Consider the following 20,004-nt stretch of genomic DNA (forward strand, 5'->3'; position numbering starts at 1 on the left):
ACTGTGGGTGGTGCAGTGAGGTCAGAGCTGCTGTCCCTTCTTCATCAGTACCTGCCACTCTAGCATTCTGGCACAGCCTCTCCATGCAGCCCTGAAGCTGAATGCCCCAGTCAGGTTCCCAAGGCCAAATCAGGAATTCAATGATTTAAGAAGTTCCTCTGGGTGGGAGAATCTGCCTGGAGTGGAGCTGCTCTCCTGCCCCTGTGTGTCCTGCTGGGATGGCTCACTGATACCAGCAGCACAGAGCTCTCAAGAGCCTTGTACATCCAACACCTCACCAGGACTCTTGCGCACCTGGATGTATTTTGGCTCAGAGGGGAGCACTGTGAAATGTGCTCAGCAATTGAAAAGCACAGCCAGTGAAAAAGCAGTGCAAGCTGAACAGTGATTATTTTATCCAAGGGGAGATCAACACTTTGCTTTGCAAGGAAGTTTGATGCAAAGATGAAGGATCTAGAACTCAAACTAGAACAGCACTGGAAAACGCAAAGTGTCTGTATTTACTGGTTACAGGATCAAAGGGCCTCTGCACCACTACCTGGGAGCCAGGCAGAGGCTGTGCCCTGAGCTCTCGTGAAGCACATTTTCTCGATCACACAGAGAATGAAACATGGGTTGGAAGAAGTAGGCACAGCACAAGCTCTGTGGTGCTGGCTCCACTTGTTTGCTTTCCCAAGCTCCAGTGTGCTCAATCCTCACCACACTTACAAAGACCGTGAATCATGCAGAGCAGCAGTTGATTCTGAAGGAATCAAAGAAGGAGAGAACTTCTTTATCAGACACAAACCAAAACTAGTTCCACTGTCCTGATCCCAAAGCTCCTGGCAACGGTGTGAAGAACAAAAATGAGAGACTGGGATGTTTCATGTGCAGAGGAAGTGCTGAGGTAGCAGGTCATCTCTGGGGAGTTTGAGAGAGGGATCCAGAAGATGCCTCCTTCTGCTGGAGCACCCTTACAGAGGCAGCTGATTCTTTGCACCAGGCCCCAGGCATGTACAGGTGCACCATATGGGGTCTTAGTTTCCCAGGGCAGGTCTGCACAGGGAGCCAGTAGTGCTGCTCACCATGATATCAAGATCAAGCAAGGTGTCCCTAAAGAAAGGGCTCTGCCTTTGCAGTGTCCTCAGGAAGAAAGGTGTCTCCTGCAGCCCAGAGAAGCAGGGCCAGTGCCAGCAGTGCACTCTTCTCCATGTCCAAAATTTCATTCTGTGACCTGCTAAAAATCTGGAATTATAAGCAACACAGGGATAGCATTACCAGCACTTAGCAGGGATATGTCAATGCCAAGGAATCACAGCACTGCTGAAAAGAGAAACTGTTAGGGCCAACACAAATTTAGGTCAAAACCAAAGGGGATAAATACTTGCAGATGTGGGAGCTGAGCTGATCCTGGCCTCTGGCCACCTACCAAACTACTCTTCCAAGGAAGAAGGGGGTGATACATCCCAAGCATGGCCAGAACATGGATCTGGCTCCTGGAGGGACCGGTGTGGGCCAGTCTGTTCTACTGTGCTGGGTCAGATGTGCAGACGGGGTCCATGGATTTCAGGCACAACAACAATCAGGCTGGTCATCTCACACCTTTCATCACATGCGGACAACAGCAACATCCACTGTCAGGCAACACAGCACAATCTGGTCCTCTGCCATGGTATGATGCGAGCAACAAACACACCATCAGTCTGCGAGCTGGAAAGGGAAGGGCCTGTGGACAGGATGGAGAGCAGCAGCAGGGGAAGAGGACATGGCCAGGAAGCAGAAGGACATAGCATGGAGGTTTGGATGAGAAGCATGTTACCAGGAGGTGGGAGATAGGCAGCTCCAAGGTGCTCCAAGAGCTGCCAGCATCAGGGTGCAGCTGCTGTGCATCATGTGCTTGGCACCCTTTATTGCCACCATGCTTCCCTTACTGCTGAGATCTGCTGGGATGAGGCTGGTTCCTCAATGCACCCAGAGGCTCCAGCTGTCCAGATATCCATCCTAGAGACCCTGGGGCTGCTCCTGGTGACATTCTCACATTTGTCAAAGATCTGTGCTGTGGAAGACCCTGCCTCAGCCCTCAGTCTGCCACCCTGCCTGGGCATGTGAGAGCCTTCTCTTCAACTCATGGTGTGAGACCAGTACTAAGCACAGCCTTCCCATACAAACATCTCCGCCCTTGCTCTTGTCCTCAGCTGACAGGTGCCTGTCACCTGGTGTTATGGGTTCGGGAGGATGCCCATGCACAAAAAACTCAAGACAGTCAGAACAGCAAAGCAAGTCAATTTTATCTGTTGCATTAGCAATAAATACGTACTGACCCCTGGATGTTGGAGATGCCGCCAAGCAGGAGAAGGAGATAGAGCATGGCTCCTGAGCGGGAGAGGCAGGAGGGCAGCACACCTTCAGGGTGTCCCCTGGATCAACACGGTGTGCATCATGTCATCCTTTCTCTCCACCCCAGGACCACACCCTGTATCTCCTCCTCAGGAGTGGCCAGTTTCAACATCATCTCACATGGGGTCAACACATGAGATTGAGATCACAATGGCCTATGATCACACTTCCATGCCAACAACAGTTTTATTGTATTGCTTCCCTTTCAAAGGATAAATCCCACCAGGTGACCAACACATGGTTGCATTTCTGAAGGTTAGTCCTACCAACTAACAGTAAGTTCTTCTTCTACATTATTTTGTCGATGTGCATAACTGCAGACCAAATATGTTAGGCCTTAGACCCATCTTCAGTCTCTTACACCCCTGGCCACCATAACCTGTCACATGCCTTTATCAAATCTTTGCTTTGGGTGTTTTGCTGACACCCAAATATATTCACACCACTCTGTACTCATGGTGACAAATGGTATGGTGGTGCCTGATCTGGTACAGATCAGTAGGCCCACAGTGATGAAGGGCCACCCCATCCCCCGTGGTGCATCCCTGTAGCCCTCCACTCCTGCTCTTTTTCTCCAGGCTGTTGTCAGTAGCCTTGCAGTGGTCCATGTGGCTGATGAAGGCAGAGGTGATGGGTGACCTGAAGTCCTCCTGCATCCACTGCACACTGAGATCAGAGCAGTCATGGTGCTGACCAGGAAGGGGAACTGCTGGCATGAATCATGGTCACATTTGGGCTTGGAGGGGTCTGGGGCAGAGGCCTAGGGTCACTGTGCTGCCAGCAGCAAAGGCAGAACTGAACCTCTTGGCTTGCAAATTCACACCTTGAACAGACACCACCCCACCCTCCATTCACTTTGTACACACAGACACACACCTGCAGATCTCAGGCACAAAGCAGCAATTATAAACCGAAGTATTTTGAGGAAGCCTGCGTATCTCGGCTTTATGCCCAGAAATGTTTGCTGTAACTTTAAGGTGGGTCAGTGGGCGGGGTGCAGGTGTGGGAGCCTTGCGAGCCATGGGGTTTGTTCAAGCTTCCCTCCAGGGTGTGCTGGGTGTCAAAAAGACCGGATATTACTTTGTTGTTTAGCTAGCTTGGTTTTTTTGTTAGCTTAAGCAACAAGTTTCTTTCTTCCCCTTTCCCTGTCCTGGCGAGACTGCGGCAGGAATCCTTCAGCGGCTTTTTGGGTACTTTTTCCTGAACTGTTCTGCTTCGTTTTGGTCGGAGATCCGACAATCGACAGGAGACTGTCGGCCAGGAGCTGCTGGAACCGCGGGAACCGCACCGCCGGTTCCCCAGACCTCGGGGAAAGCGGAAGCAACAAGAGAAAGGAAGCCAAAATCCACCAGCTTCATCTGCTAGGAGAAGGAGACCAATGCCAGTGTTTGAACAGGTGCTGTGATGGGAAATGTGGTTGAGCATGGCTGAAAGAGCCAAGAGGGCTCTCTGGAGGTGTGTACTGGATGTGCTGGAGTGCACTGAGTTTGTTTGAATGGAGCAGTCACTGCTGGGGCTCACTGGGCACTGCCGGGGAGGACCAGGTACTACTTAAGAAGGCAACATCCCACTAAACAGGCCCTGCAGAAAAACAGGGAGCAATGCAGCACTGTCACAGCCCAGGGCTTTGCTGTAGCCCCAAGCAGGTGTTGCATGACCTGAGCCCTTTGCAGCCTATTTCGCTCCCACCTTGCAGCCCAAAGGTCCCCTAGAGGGAGAGAGGCCTCCCTCTTTGCCTTCTGGGGTCCCCACCCCATGGCTGAACTCTAGACTCACTGGGGGAACATCATGTCTGCCCGACACTGACTTCTGGGTTCATGTCCAGCCAGAGTCCTCACCTGCTTCACATCTACCTGCCTGGCTCTGCCCATGCAGTTTTGTCCCCAAAATACTCCATTCCTGCCCCATTCAAAAGGCCATAAGGCAGGCACCTTTGCTATAAAACTGCATAGTCAGATAAATTCTTTGGAAAAGCTGTGGTCCCACTAAGCATCACCTGCACTACTCAGAAGGAACCTATCCTCTCAAAACCCTGGCTGAAACGCCTCCACTGGGATCAGATCATGTCCGAGCTTGTCTGCAGATGACAGGAAACCTGGTGCACCACAAACCATGCCAAGAACAATTTATGAATTTATTTTCTCATTTAGTTTACGTCAGCCTGACACCAAACACAGATGCACACTCATGACTCCATGTTGTCCTAGTGTAGTCCTTGCTGCTGTACTTCTCAGGAGGAAGGGCAAAGGGCAGTAGTGAGGACTGCTGAACCAGGATCAGCCTGTACCACACAAACAGGTTGTCCCCCAGCTCCAGAAAGCAGCTAAAAAGGACAAGCATCAGACAGAGTAGCCAAGGAGTTTTTATTCATGAGGAAAACAAAGCTCACTTCTGCAGGTCTCTGTCTCTTTAGGCTGTCTCTGCACCCACAGGTTTTCATTAAACTTTCTGATCTTAAGATCTTGATTCCTGCCACAATCACCCCTGTCTTTGAATAGTCCTCTGCTGAAGAGCATTTATCCATTAATGATCTTCTCGCTGATGTATCCAGGCATGGTGTAGATCAGAAGAACCAGGAAGATTGTCAGAACAGTGACAACAAACAGCACAATTATGTATCTCTTGTACCGCTTCCAGATAAAAAACACAAAGGTCTTCATGGGATTCACAAACCAGTTGAAAGTTGTTTTGGGCCGACTAGAACAGGAAGAGAAGAATATATAAGCACATCACATATATAAGAACATCACATTAGCCCTTCTGCTTTGGTGTCCTGCTACCCTCATGAATTACCAGCTCTTCCTGCTGCTTCCAGGCCGGAGCAGCCCAGGGGCTACAGTAAACACACTGTCTGTGGAAACTCTACAGACAACAGGATGGGACTCTTTGGAACAGTGTCCCAGTGCCCCCAGATCTGTCCTTCACCCTTGTACACAAGGGATCTTTTCACACAGACAGACCTGACCATTGTACAAGCAGTGTTATGGCACAGCTGCCTTGAGTATCTTCCTTAGATCAATCCTGGGCCAGGTGCCGCAGCCTCAAGTCCTGTGGACTCATTTGAGCTCTGGGAAACCCTGGCAGTCCTGGTCCTGCAGACCCCAATGCCCAGGACCTCGGAGATTGCTCTTGGCTTCCAGACAAGCCAATACTCCTGGTTTCCATACACACAACTGCCGAGAACATGGCACTGTCTGTTCAACCTAAAGGTGATAATGCACATACTCACTTGGGCTTTTCCAGAGGTTCAGGCCCTTTTCGGCCCAAGCCAACAGGACTTTTGTCAGCCTCCTCCAAAGTCAGCAGTTGGAACTCCGCTTCCACCTTACCCTGGAGGGACAATATGTCTGAGCCACAGTTGAATGTGTTGCTTCACAAACCAGCCCGCTGACTACACATCCTGCCACAACTGGGTATTTTTCTCCCATTTCCACTTACAGATGCTCAGAGCTTTTTTCTCCATTGACTAGAGTCTTACTTCACAGCCAGTGGAAACTGTGGCCTGGTAAGAAACTATTTTGCAGACAAGGAACTGTATTTTAATGAACTCCACAACTACCTGATTTGTCTCTACCCTCCCACAGTGGCACTGAGCAAAATTCACCCTTGGAGACACACAGTGGTCCAGTAGCCGGGGTATCAGGAGCAAGTCTGTCCTTTGTCAGTTGGCACCTGCCTGTCTTGGGCAGGCAGAGATGCCAGGACAAACTTCTGCTGCTGTCCTGACTGGCTGATGGGGAGCCATATGCCTCTTGCTTTGGAGTAGGAGTGAGCAAGGAGAACATGGTCTGAGGTCTTTCAGTGGGAACACTAAATTCCTAAACAAATACAGCTCCCCTCATGGACCTGAGCTCTGTGGAAAGCTCAGAGGAATACATGAAGTCAGACACCTCTGCATGCGTCTGGTTCTTCAGGGTAGACAAAGTGCTGGATCAGCAGTAGATGGAAGAAGTCTTCAGGATCCTGTAGAAGCTGGGTCACTGCTGCCCTTGTAGATTGTGTGTGTGTAGGACAGGCTGCCATCAAGGCAGAGGAAAAACACTGGCTGCACTCCCCAGTGCCAGCTCCCCACCTTACCGTCAGGAAATACTTGTTCCCACTGGGGTCTGTGAATTCCCTGTCCTCTGGTCTGACTGAGCTGCTCCACTTCGTTTTCTTCTTCTTCTTGTACTCCCTTTCCTCTCGCTCGTCATCTTCTTGATCTCTGAGTTTGATGAAGGGCCACCAGCCCCTCATGCGCTTATTTCGGAAGATGGAGAATCGAGGTGTTGCATTCTCCTTGGCCATTTTGATGGTGCAATGCTCGGAGCTCTTGGCTGCCCGCACCATGTCATGCAGCTTCAGCTCGATGGAGCCTGCAGGCACAGGGAAGAGGAGACCACGTGGTAAAACCTTGAGGTCAGCCCCACATGACATTTGGCTGTCTCTGCCACACTCCCAAGTGCCATGAGTAGGTCCCAGCTGCTGCAATGATCTAGCAGCACCCTTCAAATTTACAGATGGAGAACCTGAAATTCTGCATAAGAAATTACTAGCTCAGGAGTTAGAGACCAAGAGGCAGAAGCCCCAGGTCTCATCTCATTTTTGATAAGAGCTGTTTGGTGAGTTCATATGGTGAGTTATTTTCACCCCTTTATCATGTCCCACCCTGCTCTCCTCACATGTGCAAGCTGATCTTCCTCTCTAATTCCTGGAAATGTCAATTAAACTTATAAAATTATAATGATTTAAAATTATAAGTGCTTTAAAAGTTTCAAGTTTATCATAGATCTGCAACAGACTCAGTTCATCTCCCTGTTTGGCCTTATGCCTCTGTTCTGCTCAGAATGAGCTCCTGTCCCACTGTGGCACTGACCCCTTGCAACAAAACAATCTTACCACATCCTGGTCTGTACTGGTAAAAGCAGACAAGGGATGTGAGTGTTCTCTGCTCATTTCTGAGTGAGACTGCATCTGGATACTGTGCCCAGTTTTGGACTCCCAATACAAGAAAGGTGTCAACTAAATAGTTTTTATTGGCTGAGATAGTAGGTGCCACAGCAAGAGGAATAAGAGACACATATGTGTTCAATCCAGAGAAGAGAGATCAAGAGGGTGATCTTGCTGCATCCCTCACAGCCTAAAGGAAGCTACAGAGCCGATGGAGCTAGACTCTTCTCAAAAATGGATAATGAAAGCACCTAAGGCAACAGACACAAAATGCTGCAAGTAAAAAAAACTGAGAATTGTGAGAAAGGTGCAGCCAGGAAAAGGGTTCCAGAAGCATGCTAGGAATCCATCCTTGGAGATAATCAAAACCTACCCAGAAAATGTCCTAAGCAACCTGACCTACAGTGCATCCAGCCTTCTTGGGGCAGGAGATTGCAATAAAACCTGCAGAAGCCCCTTACTATCTAGAAGTTCCTAGAACTTCTAGATTCCTATGTTCCTATACATGCCAGAAATCATTGGAATTGTTAATAGTGTCTCAGTTCTTCATGGCTGAACCACTGGAAATGCCTCAAGCAGTAAAGCCTCTTAAATACACTATGAAAGGTTGAAGTATAAGGAGTGTTTAAACATGCCCGGGAGATAGTAGGGGAAAGGAGCTGCTTTTTATTAGGGAGGTTAACATTTAAAGAAGGGAGGAACAGAGTGCTATAAGCTTAGGAATGACAGCAGAAATCAGAGAGAATCAGCAGTACTTGTGGTAGCATAATGTGTGGGGAATCACCACTAGCTCGGTTTTGGCACTGGGCCTTGCTGCATGCCCAGCTCAGCAGGTTTTATTACCAGGAAGTTCCAGAGCATCCAGGGAGCTCTGAGGCCCCAGCAATGGGATGCTGCAACTCAAGTGCCAATAGTCTGACAAAGGTTGTCTAGTCTCACACAGGTTGTCCCTGTTCCCACAACATAAGGTCCTGGGAAAAATGTTCTTAAGCCCAGACTTTGAGACCTGCATATCTAAGAGCACAGAAAACAAGCAAGTTTATTGGAAATGTTGTGAGGAAGCAGAACCTGGAAGTCCTGTGGTGTGACAGGCCCTGAAAAAATACACCAAGGATCTGGGACAAGCATGCAAGCACTACATGTCTGTGTAGGGGAGGTGCCTATCTCCAGGCTTTGTCTGTAGCTCAGGTGTGAAAAAACAGCCCAGATGACTGCTGAGATGAAGAGTTTGATCTGATGGTCCTACTGTCCCTTCTCAGAGAGATTAACCCCAGGGAAATGCTCCAGCAAGGTAAGGGTCACCCCACTTTCAGCAGGTCACCCCACTTCCACCAGGTAACACCATACCTAGAAAGTCATTAGCTGAAATCCTGTCATAATCCCAGACCTGGAGGACCAGAACAGCTGGTTCCCGAAACTCTGATTCCTCCATGGAGAAGACAGAGTCCTTTTTCTTGTAGATGATCTCCTTTTCAGTTGGGAGATAATTGAAGCGGAAGATGAACCTCCAGTTGAAATTGCCTTCCCCAGTCAAGGAGTTAAAGTGAACATCTGTCTCCTGCTTGTCATGGTCAAGACCTTTTATCCAGCTGCAGGAGAAACTCAGTTATCCTCTACCCTTGTCAGCCAGCCTCAGAGGCCAAGCAGAAGTATGAAAGCACTGAACACCATAGGGTAGCAGGAAAGGGTCAAACCAGAGCAACACCTGGACAACATCTCTGGGGTTAGAGCAGCCCATGCAGAGGACTGGAGTAGGCACCTCACACCAGAGGTTCAGAGGAGGGAAGTGAGTGTGTGGGCTAGGGCAGGGAGCAGGGCAGCCAGGCTCTGGCCTCCCACTCATTCCCACCAGACCTTTTCACGTAGATGTCACTGGAAGGCTCTCCTGTTACTGGGTTGACATCATCAAGGATCACATTGTCCGTGTTCCAGATAATCACACGGAGCTCATAGCTGTGGGAAGGACACAGAGGTGAGACACATGCCCTTGTCCCTGGTGCATGGGAGGGCAGATCAAGCCCTAAGCACAATGCCAGAGCAGCAGGACTTGAAAATTCCCAGCCATGTGGTTCCTCCTGCTCCTCCCGCCAAGCACAGGCCAGCAGTCTCACTGCCAAGCATAAAACCCTTTCTGGACACTAGAACCCTACAAGACAAACAACCATATTCAATACAGGTAGCTTTTGCAAACCAAATCCCTGTTTCATGGGAAATCCACCCTGCTCAACTAAGCCATAGAAGCTCAGAAAAGCTTAGGCAGGAAGGGATCTCTGCAGTCTCTGCTCCAAGCTCTTGCTCAAGCTTCATAGGTTGATTGTGCAGGGCCTTGTCTGCATCAGTTTTTAATATCACCAGGGATGGACATCCCAGCACATCTGAGTCAATCTGTCCCTATTGCAGGGTAGCTTCACTCTCACTGGGAAAATGTTTACCCTATAGTCAGTTAGAGTTTCCCTTGCTGCAAGTCATGTTCATTATCTCTTGTCCTTTCAGGTGCATAACTGAGAATAATCTGGACCCTCCATCTCAAAAGTACAATTTGATCCTTGAAAACAGCAGATTTCCTCCTTCAACTGCATTTCTTCAGACTCCCAAGGACATCTGTCCACTAGCCAGAATAGAGTTTGATGAGTAGCTCTGGCCTGGGTTTCTATTACCTTTATGTCCAGCCATAGAGACATTGACCTGCCCTTCCCCAAACCTTTGTGCAGCTGAAGCTCTTATGGCCCAACATGATACACTCAAAAGAACATCCTGTGGTCAGAGGGTTACATGCCACACTAGCACCGACCCTCAGCCTGTGCCCTGTGGCACATCCCACCAGCCATGGCAAGGGACATTGACCCTTCATGCAGCCCACCAGCCCCAGGCCTACCCCGGCAGGTGGTACCTGACAGGCAGTCGTGGTTTGATGTTGACGGGTGGTGGTGCAGGGACATCATTTGGAAACATGTCAATCCACATGTGCAAGGAGCCCTGATGAGAGAAGACAGCAAAGATACTTCAAGAGACAGACCACTCTCCAGCTCTTCAAGGAGCAAGGGCTTGATCCTGCAAGGAAAGTTCTCATCAGAAAGCCCCTGCTTGGTTCTCTCCATTCCCAGCACTTGAGAGTGACATGAGATTCAATTTTACACAGGGAAAAAAATTAAGGCTATGAAAGATTGCTTATTTCTGCTCCCAAGAAAAACCACTTCACCTACACTGAATCCATTCCAAACATGTCCCTCTGTCTTAATAAGGAGCATATGGTAATGCAATGCTTAAGCAAAACCAACAAAACTAAGAAGTGATAGGTCTGACTTGTGCATTTCCAATGCCAAACAAAGCCAGCTTGACTGCAGAATTCTGCTTTGTTCAAACCTCCAGTACCCAAGGGAACAGGAGATTTCAGTGCAGGACATTAAAATGGTGAGTTCAGGTGACTGCATTGCACAAAACTAAGGATGGAGAAGCCAAAGGAGGAGAACAAGGTTCTTGCAAAACAGCAGTGATATGGGACAAGGCAGAGGAGGCAGGTAGAGGCAAGGATACCATCACCCACGGGGGTGCATGGTGGCAAGGCTCAAAAGCAGAGCAGGTCTATTGCTACCCACACAGCATCCTCATCAGAGCCAGTGCTAAATGGCCTATGGAGACAGGAAGGACTCTGGGTCACCAACACTGTGAACACAACATCAGTGGACAGTATTTCTTTGAGGAGAGGGTGTTCAGAAGCATCATGAGATGTCAGAGGGTAGGTGTGAGCAAAGGATAACCATGGCCAATGTCCTCACTTCATAGCTGGGCCAGCCATCCACAGACACAAATCCAGTCACCCACCCAGGAAGGGGACAATGTGTAAGATTCACAGGAGACCAGACAGCTGGCTAGAAACCAGCTGTCCAGAAGGTCCTTCCCCAAAACAATGTTGAGGTTTGGCACGGAAACACATCTCACCTGCACAAGGCCAGGGTTCTCGGGGTTGTACAAAGACCGGATTTCCACATGCTCTGGCACTAGCTTGTACCCATATCCTGGCATCTCTTCCCAGTGCTGCAGGACGTACAAAGCCTTATGTTCAACATCCAGCGACAAGTTCTCCTCTGCCACTCCTCTCTTGTTCCTCACAGAAACCTCTGTAGCAGGACACAGCCAAGGAGAAAATAAAGGCTTCTGGCCAGCAAGAGTCATGTCAGGGCATCAGTCATTAGCACAAGCAAGAGGAGATGATGGACTGGGCAAACAAGCACCTCTCCAGGAAAACAAATGGGGAGAAGCAGGAGGGCAAAGATGAAGGGGGTGAGTTCAGTATGTTGCAGTGGTGACAGAAATGGCAGGCAGGAAGAAAACAAGCCAAGAGAAATGCAATGGAAAGGGCAAAAACAAATTTACTCTGGCCCTGGGAAAAAGATCCAAGGGACATTGAGAAGGACTTCATCCTCTGGGGAAGTTTAAGTCCCCACATCTCTGTGGTAGTGCCAACAGATCCATGGATGACTTTTTGCCAGAGAAGTGCTACTGGAAGGCATTACTTGTCAGTCTCAAGACATGCAGCTGTGCTCTCTGTTAATGAACACAATCAGTAATTGACTCCTTTGGCACAGTGAAGTCAAATGACACTTCAGGACCAAATCTTTCTGGTGGGAGATAAGCCAGAGCCAAGAGGTGAGGGCATAATGACCCACTCACTCCTGGGTTTATGGAGCGCAACTGCCCCTTGGATATCAATCTGAGACCTAAACCATTTCAAGCAGTGCTCAAGCACAACAGAGGTTCACAGGGCACCAGCTGTAGCTATGTCAGAACCAGAGCCAGCTGTCAGGGAACACCAGGAGAGCACCTTGTTTCTCCCTCCCCAGCTATCCAGTGACCTGAAAAAAAAGGAGGAATGGCTTCTGGAGGTTCCTTGCCCTCTCCTGAGTAGGATTTCTTTTCCCTTCTTTGCATAAGTTGTAGAAACCACCAGAAAACTGAGGAACAGTTTCACTGAAACAAGGAGAAAATAAAGTCGGCCATACATGTAGGTGTCCTCACTTTGAGCAGGTAAGGCCAGGGATCATCCTTCCTACAGGCTACATAGTACTGCCTTGCAGTACTCAGCCATCCACATGTGAGCCACATCTGCTGTAGTCTTTCCTCAAGGTTGGATTCAATTGCACAGGTGTTGGCAGCAGCAGGGCCTGGCCTTTGCTGAGGGAAGATCTCCATTACCGCTGGTAGAGACTGTGAAAGGTTGGTGTGTCCTGGCTCAGGGTTTGTAATGCCAGGTAGAAGGAAAGAAAACACCAAATGAGAAGCAGAAGCTGCCCACAAGGTGGAGATCAACAGTAGAGAGGAGCAGTGTGGAATCACTCAAGGCCACCTGAAGCCACTGGAAGCACAGAGCATTCCTGGACAAAGTCAGCTAGAAACAGGAAAGAAATACTCCCTTCCCCCCTCCCCCCCGCCCCCCAAACCCAAAACACACCCAAAACAAAACAACACCTACAAACAAACAAAAAAAACAAACAAAAAAAAAAAAAAAAAAAAAGCATTAAAGAAAACCAAACAAAAAACCATCAACACAAAAAAAAGCCAAGCCAACCAACCAAAAAAACAAAAGCCCAAAAAACTGCAAAAACACATAACCTCAAACAGGACTTCATTTTCTTGCTGATAGTGATCATAAGCAGATGAAGGTACAGCTTTGTGATAGTGCCAGTCACCAGAATAAACTGGCATACAACAAACCCTCCATGACCAGCACTGCTGTGAAAGTTAGGTTTACTTTGTTCCACCCACTGCCGGGGAAGCCACTTTGGTATCTAATGGCCTGCATCACATCTTCTCCCAGTGCAACAATGTCCACCAAAATGAGGGCACTGAACCAAGGATGCACCTCACAGTGACCCAAAAAACTGGGCCATGCAGGGCACAGTGGGGAAGCCAGCCTGGATACCTCAGGGAAGAGAGGATTGTGGGCTCCCAGACCACCCACCAACACATGCATTGCTGAGCACAGGCAGCTGCTTAAGGGACCAGTTCAACAAGCCCTCTGTACCTTCAGGAAAAGCCTCTGGAGGGACCTTGAATATTTTATTGTCCACTTTGATCTCCTCCCATCTGTACTCTGCAGCAGGGATTGAGTTTTTCTTGCATAAACTATCCAAGATCTGTGTGGGTTTAAAAGCATCTCGCCACATGTTGTAGCCATTTCTGCATGGAAAAAGAAAACATCAGAACTTCTTCAGCTTAAGTTTCTTTTCTAGGCTGTGAAACAGCCTTCCTTCCCAAAGCACAGGCTATATCACTAGAACCCTGCTCAGATTTCCACTGGAAAACCCTGGGCTTAAAGAAGTTACAGAAAGTCTTAATGAATGAAAAGCTAAACAAATTCTTTCTTGACAGAAAACAAGCTGGACTTGCACCCCACAGAGCTATTAGCTTCTGAGCAGCAGAAGCAATGCTAGGAGCAGGAGCAATTCTAGATGCAGTTCCTGAGCGAGAAAGAACTTTTAGCTGTGCTGGGTGCTCAGCTCCATTCCCACAGCTAATTTTTCAATAGCAGGGTAGGAGAAGAGAAGTTTGCAGAAATCTGGCCGAAGATCTGGAGAATCCATATGGAAGGAGGTCAAAGGAAATCAGATGTCCTCAGTGTTGCTGCTTACAAAATGCTGCTAGAGAAACTGGTGTACTTTCTGAAAGAGGTCAGAGTCAAGCAAGCACTTTTCTCGCAGAACACCAATGTGTAAAGAATAAAGAAGTTTTTTTGCTATTTTATGCAAGGTATATTAGATTGCAGTAGGAATTAGAGTTATCACTGGAAGCTGGTAGGTGTCTAAAGAGATAGAGTTATCCATGTAACTTGTAGCAAATCTGTGGAGCACCTGCAAATGCGTATTCTGTCTCGCAGAACAGGAGGAGCTCTGTTACCCACGTGTGGCTGGTGAGAAGAATGTCTGGCCCTCACATGTCAAATTGGTACCTACAAGTCATACTGGGCAGCCACTCCACAGTTGGCCCTGTGCTTGCTGTAGAATCGATTCTCCAAGTCAATCTTGGTCTCCCCAATCAGATCATCAGATCCAACCAAATCATGATCAAATATTGCCACAGTGAGTTCTGATTCCATAGGAAAGGAGACTGTCAGCTCCACAACTCTGGACAGAATCAAACAGGGAAAGCACAATCAGCAAAAAGGATGGAAATGAAACACATGCTCTGCTTTGATAATCCTACACATTTAAGAACTGTATTTGACAACTTAAAGGTCTCTGATAAACTTTGGTTCTCTCTAAATGCAGTATGTGATATTTTCAGTGTGCATGTTCAAACAAAGGAATTACTTTTCCAGGATGTATGGCTTGGATAGAGGGCCTGGAGTTATGGAATGCTCAGCTTCCAATTTTAAATCAAGTCCTTGGGTGTGCTTGCCTCCTAACCCAAAGCATGATGGCTCCTGAGTTAGCTGGAGGCAAGAGACATGCCCAAGGGCTTTGTGTAAAAGCACAAGATTCTCCATCAGAAAGGAACAGAAGACCTTACATGCTGGACCACATTTCAAGCCCCAGATTTGCACTGTCCTTATTAAACCCACTAGATGAAACCTTCCTGCATACTCTCCAAACACAGGATTGAGCTGCTTTGGGATGTATCGCTCCTTGGTGTCCTTCTGCTGTTGCCCCACAGTCACCACCACATAGGGGTCTGCTTTGCCATTGGGGTCTGCTGGAGACAGATTTGTAGCCTGGAATATATAAGAGATACTGCTGTACACAGCTGTGGAGGGCAACCTGCACAAGGAACACTGCACAGGCCTGACACCACCCAAGCCCGCTTGGTCAGGTCCCTCCAGCAACCACTCCAGCAGTGAAACAGCCACTTGATCCCACACAAATCCTCACTCTACAAGCCACTGATGTCTTCAGCTGTGGACCCACCTACTTGCTCATGATCTCAAGGCAGATGTGAGGAGCCAAGAAATGCCCATCTGCCCATCCTCAAGCTACAAAGCATGGAAGACTCTCCATGAACAGGATGTAGGTGCCTTCCACTGGCAGAGCTTCAAGCCAGCATCACATTTTTCACAAGCACCACTGCTCACATTTACTGAGCAGAGAAGGTCCACAGGGATGGGAGAGACCACCAAGCATTACTGTCACCTCCCCCAGAGACTTACCTTAACAATGTAAACTCTTACAAGAACCTTGATGGGTCTGTTCTTTGGAATGCCCTGGGAGACCTTGGGCTCTGTAACAGCTTCCTCAGTGGGGTAGACGTAGAAGGAGCCCTGCAGAAAACACTTTTCAAGGAACAGCTGGATATACATGGGAATATCGCAGAAAGGACTGGAGCCACCAGCTTCACCTGCCAGCTAAAAAATCAGAGCCATTTCCCCATGCAGACCACAGACACTCTGTGCCCATGGGGGACAGTCCTTTCCAAGGGTCAAATCATGTCTGCATGGCCCAGGCAATCCCTGCTTGCAATTTAGGCTGCAGGCTGTCATACCACCGCCAGTGTCAGATCTGAGCTGAGCACCTCTAGGCACTTTGGATTGCCAAAGAGAGAGGACACCACATGTTTTCTAGGGACAGCTACAATTTCTGAAGTTGATATTTCAGAGTCTTCAAGAGCTCCTGGGTGGGAGGATGATGCCTCTTTTAAATAAGTTTTCCTAACTTTAAAACCAGTGAAGCTTACTTATATAATACTTGTATGTATACTGAATAGACCCAGCAGCTGCAACCAGAATGAGTCCTTTATGCTTCGTGCTTTCTCCTTGTCACAGCTAAAAAATCTAAATTGGATGGATTTATAAGATAATAACAGTAGGACCACAGTACAATTGCTTCAACAGGCACTCACAGTACCCTGGTCATGTTGCAGCCCAAACTGCACACCCATGCACTCTGCAAGGTTTTGCTTGTTTTGGCTTGCTCCGAAATACAGGTCATAAGGATCTTCTTCCACAAGCAGCACAAATATCATCCTAATGAAACAGTACCTTGTACTTCCCCACATAATGTTCATCCTCATTTCCATCTTCATCTTCATTTGCTTTGCCACGATGAAGGGGGAAAATACACAACCAGTCTTCAAAATTACCAAACTCGTGTTCCAGCTCAGAGTTGTAGATCTGAAATAAGTAGAAAGTAATTTTGGGCCTTTTCTTGCCATCTCAAAGGGAAGGGGAGTCAGAAAGACCATTCTTTCTCTGTTTCAATCATTTCACCTAGTCCTACCTTACTTCTGTATTACTCAGTGCATGGCGTTAATGGTTTTCCTGCATGTCCCTACGGCCAGCCTTAGATGTGGATGCACATCTCAGCTTGGCTCCAAGGTCTTACTAGCTGCATCAAAGTCCAGCAATGGTGGGGCCTCAGCACACACTGCAGGTTCTCCTCCCAGCATAACTTCCACTGCAGTGAGGAAGACATGGACCAAGGGCCAGGGCTGAAAGTGACTAGGTCACCCCAATTATCACCTGAAGGGTGGCAATGAGCTTCCTCTTGGGTTGAGCAGGTTCAGCTTCAATCACTGCCTCATCCTCTGCTTCCATGTCAATGGAAGATGCATTTAAATTCCCTCCATCTAGAAATGATGATAAGAGATTAGGAAACACTCTAATTTCGCCCATCATGTCAAGTGTCTCTTCATGAAATCACCCCAGCCACGGTTTCTGCTTCCACCCAGGGCTTTGGCCTGTGTCACGGCAACTGGTGCTATTGCTGTTTGTAACAGGTGTCCTTCCAGCATCTCCAATTTCCCAGCACAGCATGACTGGATGGGTGGGCGGACAAAAATTGGGACAGATCTACCTGCCTGTTTGCCTGCATGGCCACCATTCAGACAGGAATTGGGCAGAAACCAAATGAAGGAAGGTGGTTGGGCCAGCTCACAGGTGCTGTCAGGGAAGGCACAGAGGAGAGCCCACCCTCCTGTGTGGATGAGTGCTTATTTGCTGGCCTGTTGGTTTGGGTGGCTAACTGAAGCATCACTGCCACTTTCGGCACACCCAGATGAAAGCGACCATGTCTCAACCTTTCACAGGGGCACAACCAAACCAAGGACAGAGTGGGTGTGTGCTTGTCCCATTTCCCAAGGCTCCAGATCCCTCAAGCGCTAATGGCATGCAGGTACCCTCAAAGTCTCTCCTTAAATTGTGATGATTTACATCATTTTTATACTTTGCACTTTCCCAGGTCAGAGCCATATGAGTCACTGCTCACACCTTTGTAAACCTGAACCTACCGCTGGAACACTGTTCTCAGATCATAAAAATACTGTTATTACTGTCCACTACCTCTGGTACCTCCTGTTACCTGATTCACTTGCACACCACGTGAGTACCCCATAAGCACGGAGTGATGCCCAGATCCTGGACAGGTTTTCCTGTCCATCATCCTCTCTCCATCCTACCACTGCTTCCTGGTCTCACCTAGACAATCCCATGATCCCTGCAGATGATTTTTCTGCATTTTTCTCACACAGGAAAGCACTTGCTTTAGCACCATTTTACAAAACTTCACTATTTTCCAGGACTTTTCTGACTTTTCCAATTTTTTTTCAGGAAAGTTTGGTGTTTTCAACTTGAAATAACCTGATAGCCCTTGTCAATGTCTTCAGCCTCTCTGCTCACTTTTATGTTGTTGTTGCTGAATGTTGCAAGGGTGTTGTCTGCACAGACGCCATTCTCACAAGCCCAGTACCCTCTGGGATGGTATAAAATCTTGGTTCTCCCCACTAAAGAGTGAGGTATTGCTAGAGAACTCACCTGCATCATTCAGGTCATCATTCTCAGCATCTTCCTCATCACTGCATGCCTGAAACACACACAATCACCTCATATCCCTGACAGAAAAGGCTTCTCCTTCCAAGCACAGAACACTGACATTTTCCAGCAGCGTAAGTAAGCCATAGTGTGAAATCACTCTGCAATAACATCATTGCAGGATGGCATCCAGCGAGTGTCTTAATGACTTTTTTCTTCTCCCCAGATCCTCCTTCTAGCTTCTTTTGATTGGAATTTAAGTTGACAGTGCAAGGAAGGAAATTTGGAGCAGATCTGCTCCCATAACACATAACCAGGACAGAGTAAGCAGCATGAAAGTCCCTGTTAAAGTCAGCAACATCACATTTTCAGGAGTCCCTCAATATAAGATGCCTCATTCTCACACCACTTGAGCACCGAGCCTCAGGGATGTTTCAATACCCACCTCCTGCTGAAATCAGCCCACCTGGTAGATGCTTGATACCTAACTACCTTAAATATGCTTGATACACTAAAGTTCACATCTTCCTGCAGATCCATGCCAGGAGAGCTCCTGTGACACTCAGTATGGTTGAAAATATCTTCCTCAGACCAGTGCAGCCTATTTTCCCTTCTGTTGGCAGCTGTCACAAAACATTACCTGGTTATACAGCTCTTTCAGGGACGCATAATACTTGGACCACCAATCCAGTTCTTCCAGTTCTGGTTTTTCCTCTTCATATTCATCTTCCTTCTTTACAATCTTATTGATAGGAATTTTCTTCAAAGGAGGCTTGAGAGAAAAGAGAAGAGAGTTCAGAGGGAAGAAATGACCACCCAGGGCACTCATGCATCCTTCTCCAGTGCCGTGGGAGCCTCTGGCAAAGGCAAAGGCTCAGTATTCAGGCAGAGCGCAGGAGGTGCAAAGCTGCCTGTGGCTCCAGCTTTGTTCTTCGCTACAAAAGAAGCCATTCTCAAGGCACAGGACAGGACTCCTTAATGGCCCTGTGCCAAAGCCCCAGCACATGGCACTGCCAATGAGCAGGCAGGAGAGAGGAGTGTTTCAGTCCAGAAAAAGACCTGGTGGATGAAACCTAACACAGAATTTCTGAAATTCTTGGTGTTTTTGTTTGTAATCTACAGTTTGGCTTTACAAACTTCAAAATTTGTTGGGCCAAACACATCACTCACCTTCACAAAACTAAGGGAGTGAGTGCTGGAACCTGGGTCTCCAGCTGCCAGTCCAATGTTTACCACAGTCTGAGATGGAAGATGGTGAGATGAGACATTGCAAGCTGAGATGAAAATAAAGAACTTAATGTTTCCATTCATTTATTTCTGCCCACTACTTCTTACTTTTGGCCACAGGAAAATCTTCCCTGTTAAAAATTCTGCTGGAAATCCAACTACAGTACTGAGATTGGCCACCATCATCAATATGCTTGTTGCTGACTCCCAGGAATTCAGAATTATGAGATATACCTTCCATACTCAGAAATAGCCACAGATGAATCAATCTTTCACTTCTTCTTCATGCTTCCAGATCAGGAGTGCTGGCTATTGCTATCATAGAGCTATTTAGCTAAGTTATTACCCAATGAACAGACTTTGACCTGACAACGTGAGAGAACTGAAAATTTTTCAATCCTTGGACCTAGTGGACCAGCTCCCTAAAGATGGAGGTCTCCTTGAGCAAGTTCTTCCCTGTGAGGGTGGTGAGGCTCTGGCACAGGTTCCCCAGAGAAGCTGTGGCTGACCCATTCCTGGAAATGTTCAAGGCCAGGTTGGAGAGGGCTTGGAGCAATCTGGTCTAGTGGAAAGTGTCCCTAATCATGGCAGAAGGTGGAACAAGATGATCTTTAAGCTCCCTTCCATCCCAAACCATTTTGTGATTCTATGACCTTGTGAATGCAGGGAGAGGATTCTGCTGCCTGGCTAAGAGAAAGTGGAAGAGCCAGGGATCTTTGCCACTGGCAAAACCTGCC

General features: G+C 47.9%; 1 protein-coding gene across 1 annotated transcript in view; it reads right to left on the reverse strand.

Annotated features, from left to right (window-relative positions):
• Positions 1-4,892: 4,892 nt before the first annotated feature.
• Positions 4,893-20,004, reverse strand: part of LOC121337208 (fer-1-like protein 4) — a 38,802-nt gene continuing 23,690 nt past the window's right edge. The window contains exons 30-45 of the mRNA XM_041407156.1: positions 19,211-19,314; positions 18,681-18,812; positions 18,044-18,092; positions 16,754-16,860; positions 16,274-16,405; positions 15,446-15,556; positions 14,886-15,013; positions 14,256-14,426; positions 13,328-13,482; positions 11,245-11,423; positions 10,196-10,281; positions 9,160-9,258; positions 8,653-8,894; positions 6,454-6,731; positions 5,606-5,706; positions 4,893-5,073 (exon numbers count right to left, since the gene is read on the reverse strand). Of these exons, the coding sequence (XP_041263090.1) occupies positions 4,893-5,073; positions 5,606-5,706; positions 6,454-6,731; positions 8,653-8,894; positions 9,160-9,258; positions 10,196-10,281; positions 11,245-11,423; positions 13,328-13,482; positions 14,256-14,426; positions 14,886-15,013; positions 15,446-15,556; positions 16,274-16,405; positions 16,754-16,860; positions 18,044-18,092; positions 18,681-18,812; positions 19,211-19,314 (2,255 nt within the window). The remainder of the gene's footprint in view (positions 5,074-5,605; positions 5,707-6,453; positions 6,732-8,652; positions 8,895-9,159; positions 9,259-10,195; positions 10,282-11,244; positions 11,424-13,327; positions 13,483-14,255; positions 14,427-14,885; positions 15,014-15,445; positions 15,557-16,273; positions 16,406-16,753; positions 16,861-18,043; positions 18,093-18,680; positions 18,813-19,210; positions 19,315-20,004) is intronic.

The sequence above is a fragment of the Onychostruthus taczanowskii genome, unplaced genomic scaffold, assembly GCF_017590055.1.
Source record: "Onychostruthus taczanowskii isolate IOZ18803 unplaced genomic scaffold, ASM1759005v1 scaffold256, whole genome shotgun sequence".
Classification (NCBI taxonomy): Eukaryota; Metazoa; Chordata; class Aves; order Passeriformes; family Passeridae; genus Onychostruthus; species Onychostruthus taczanowskii.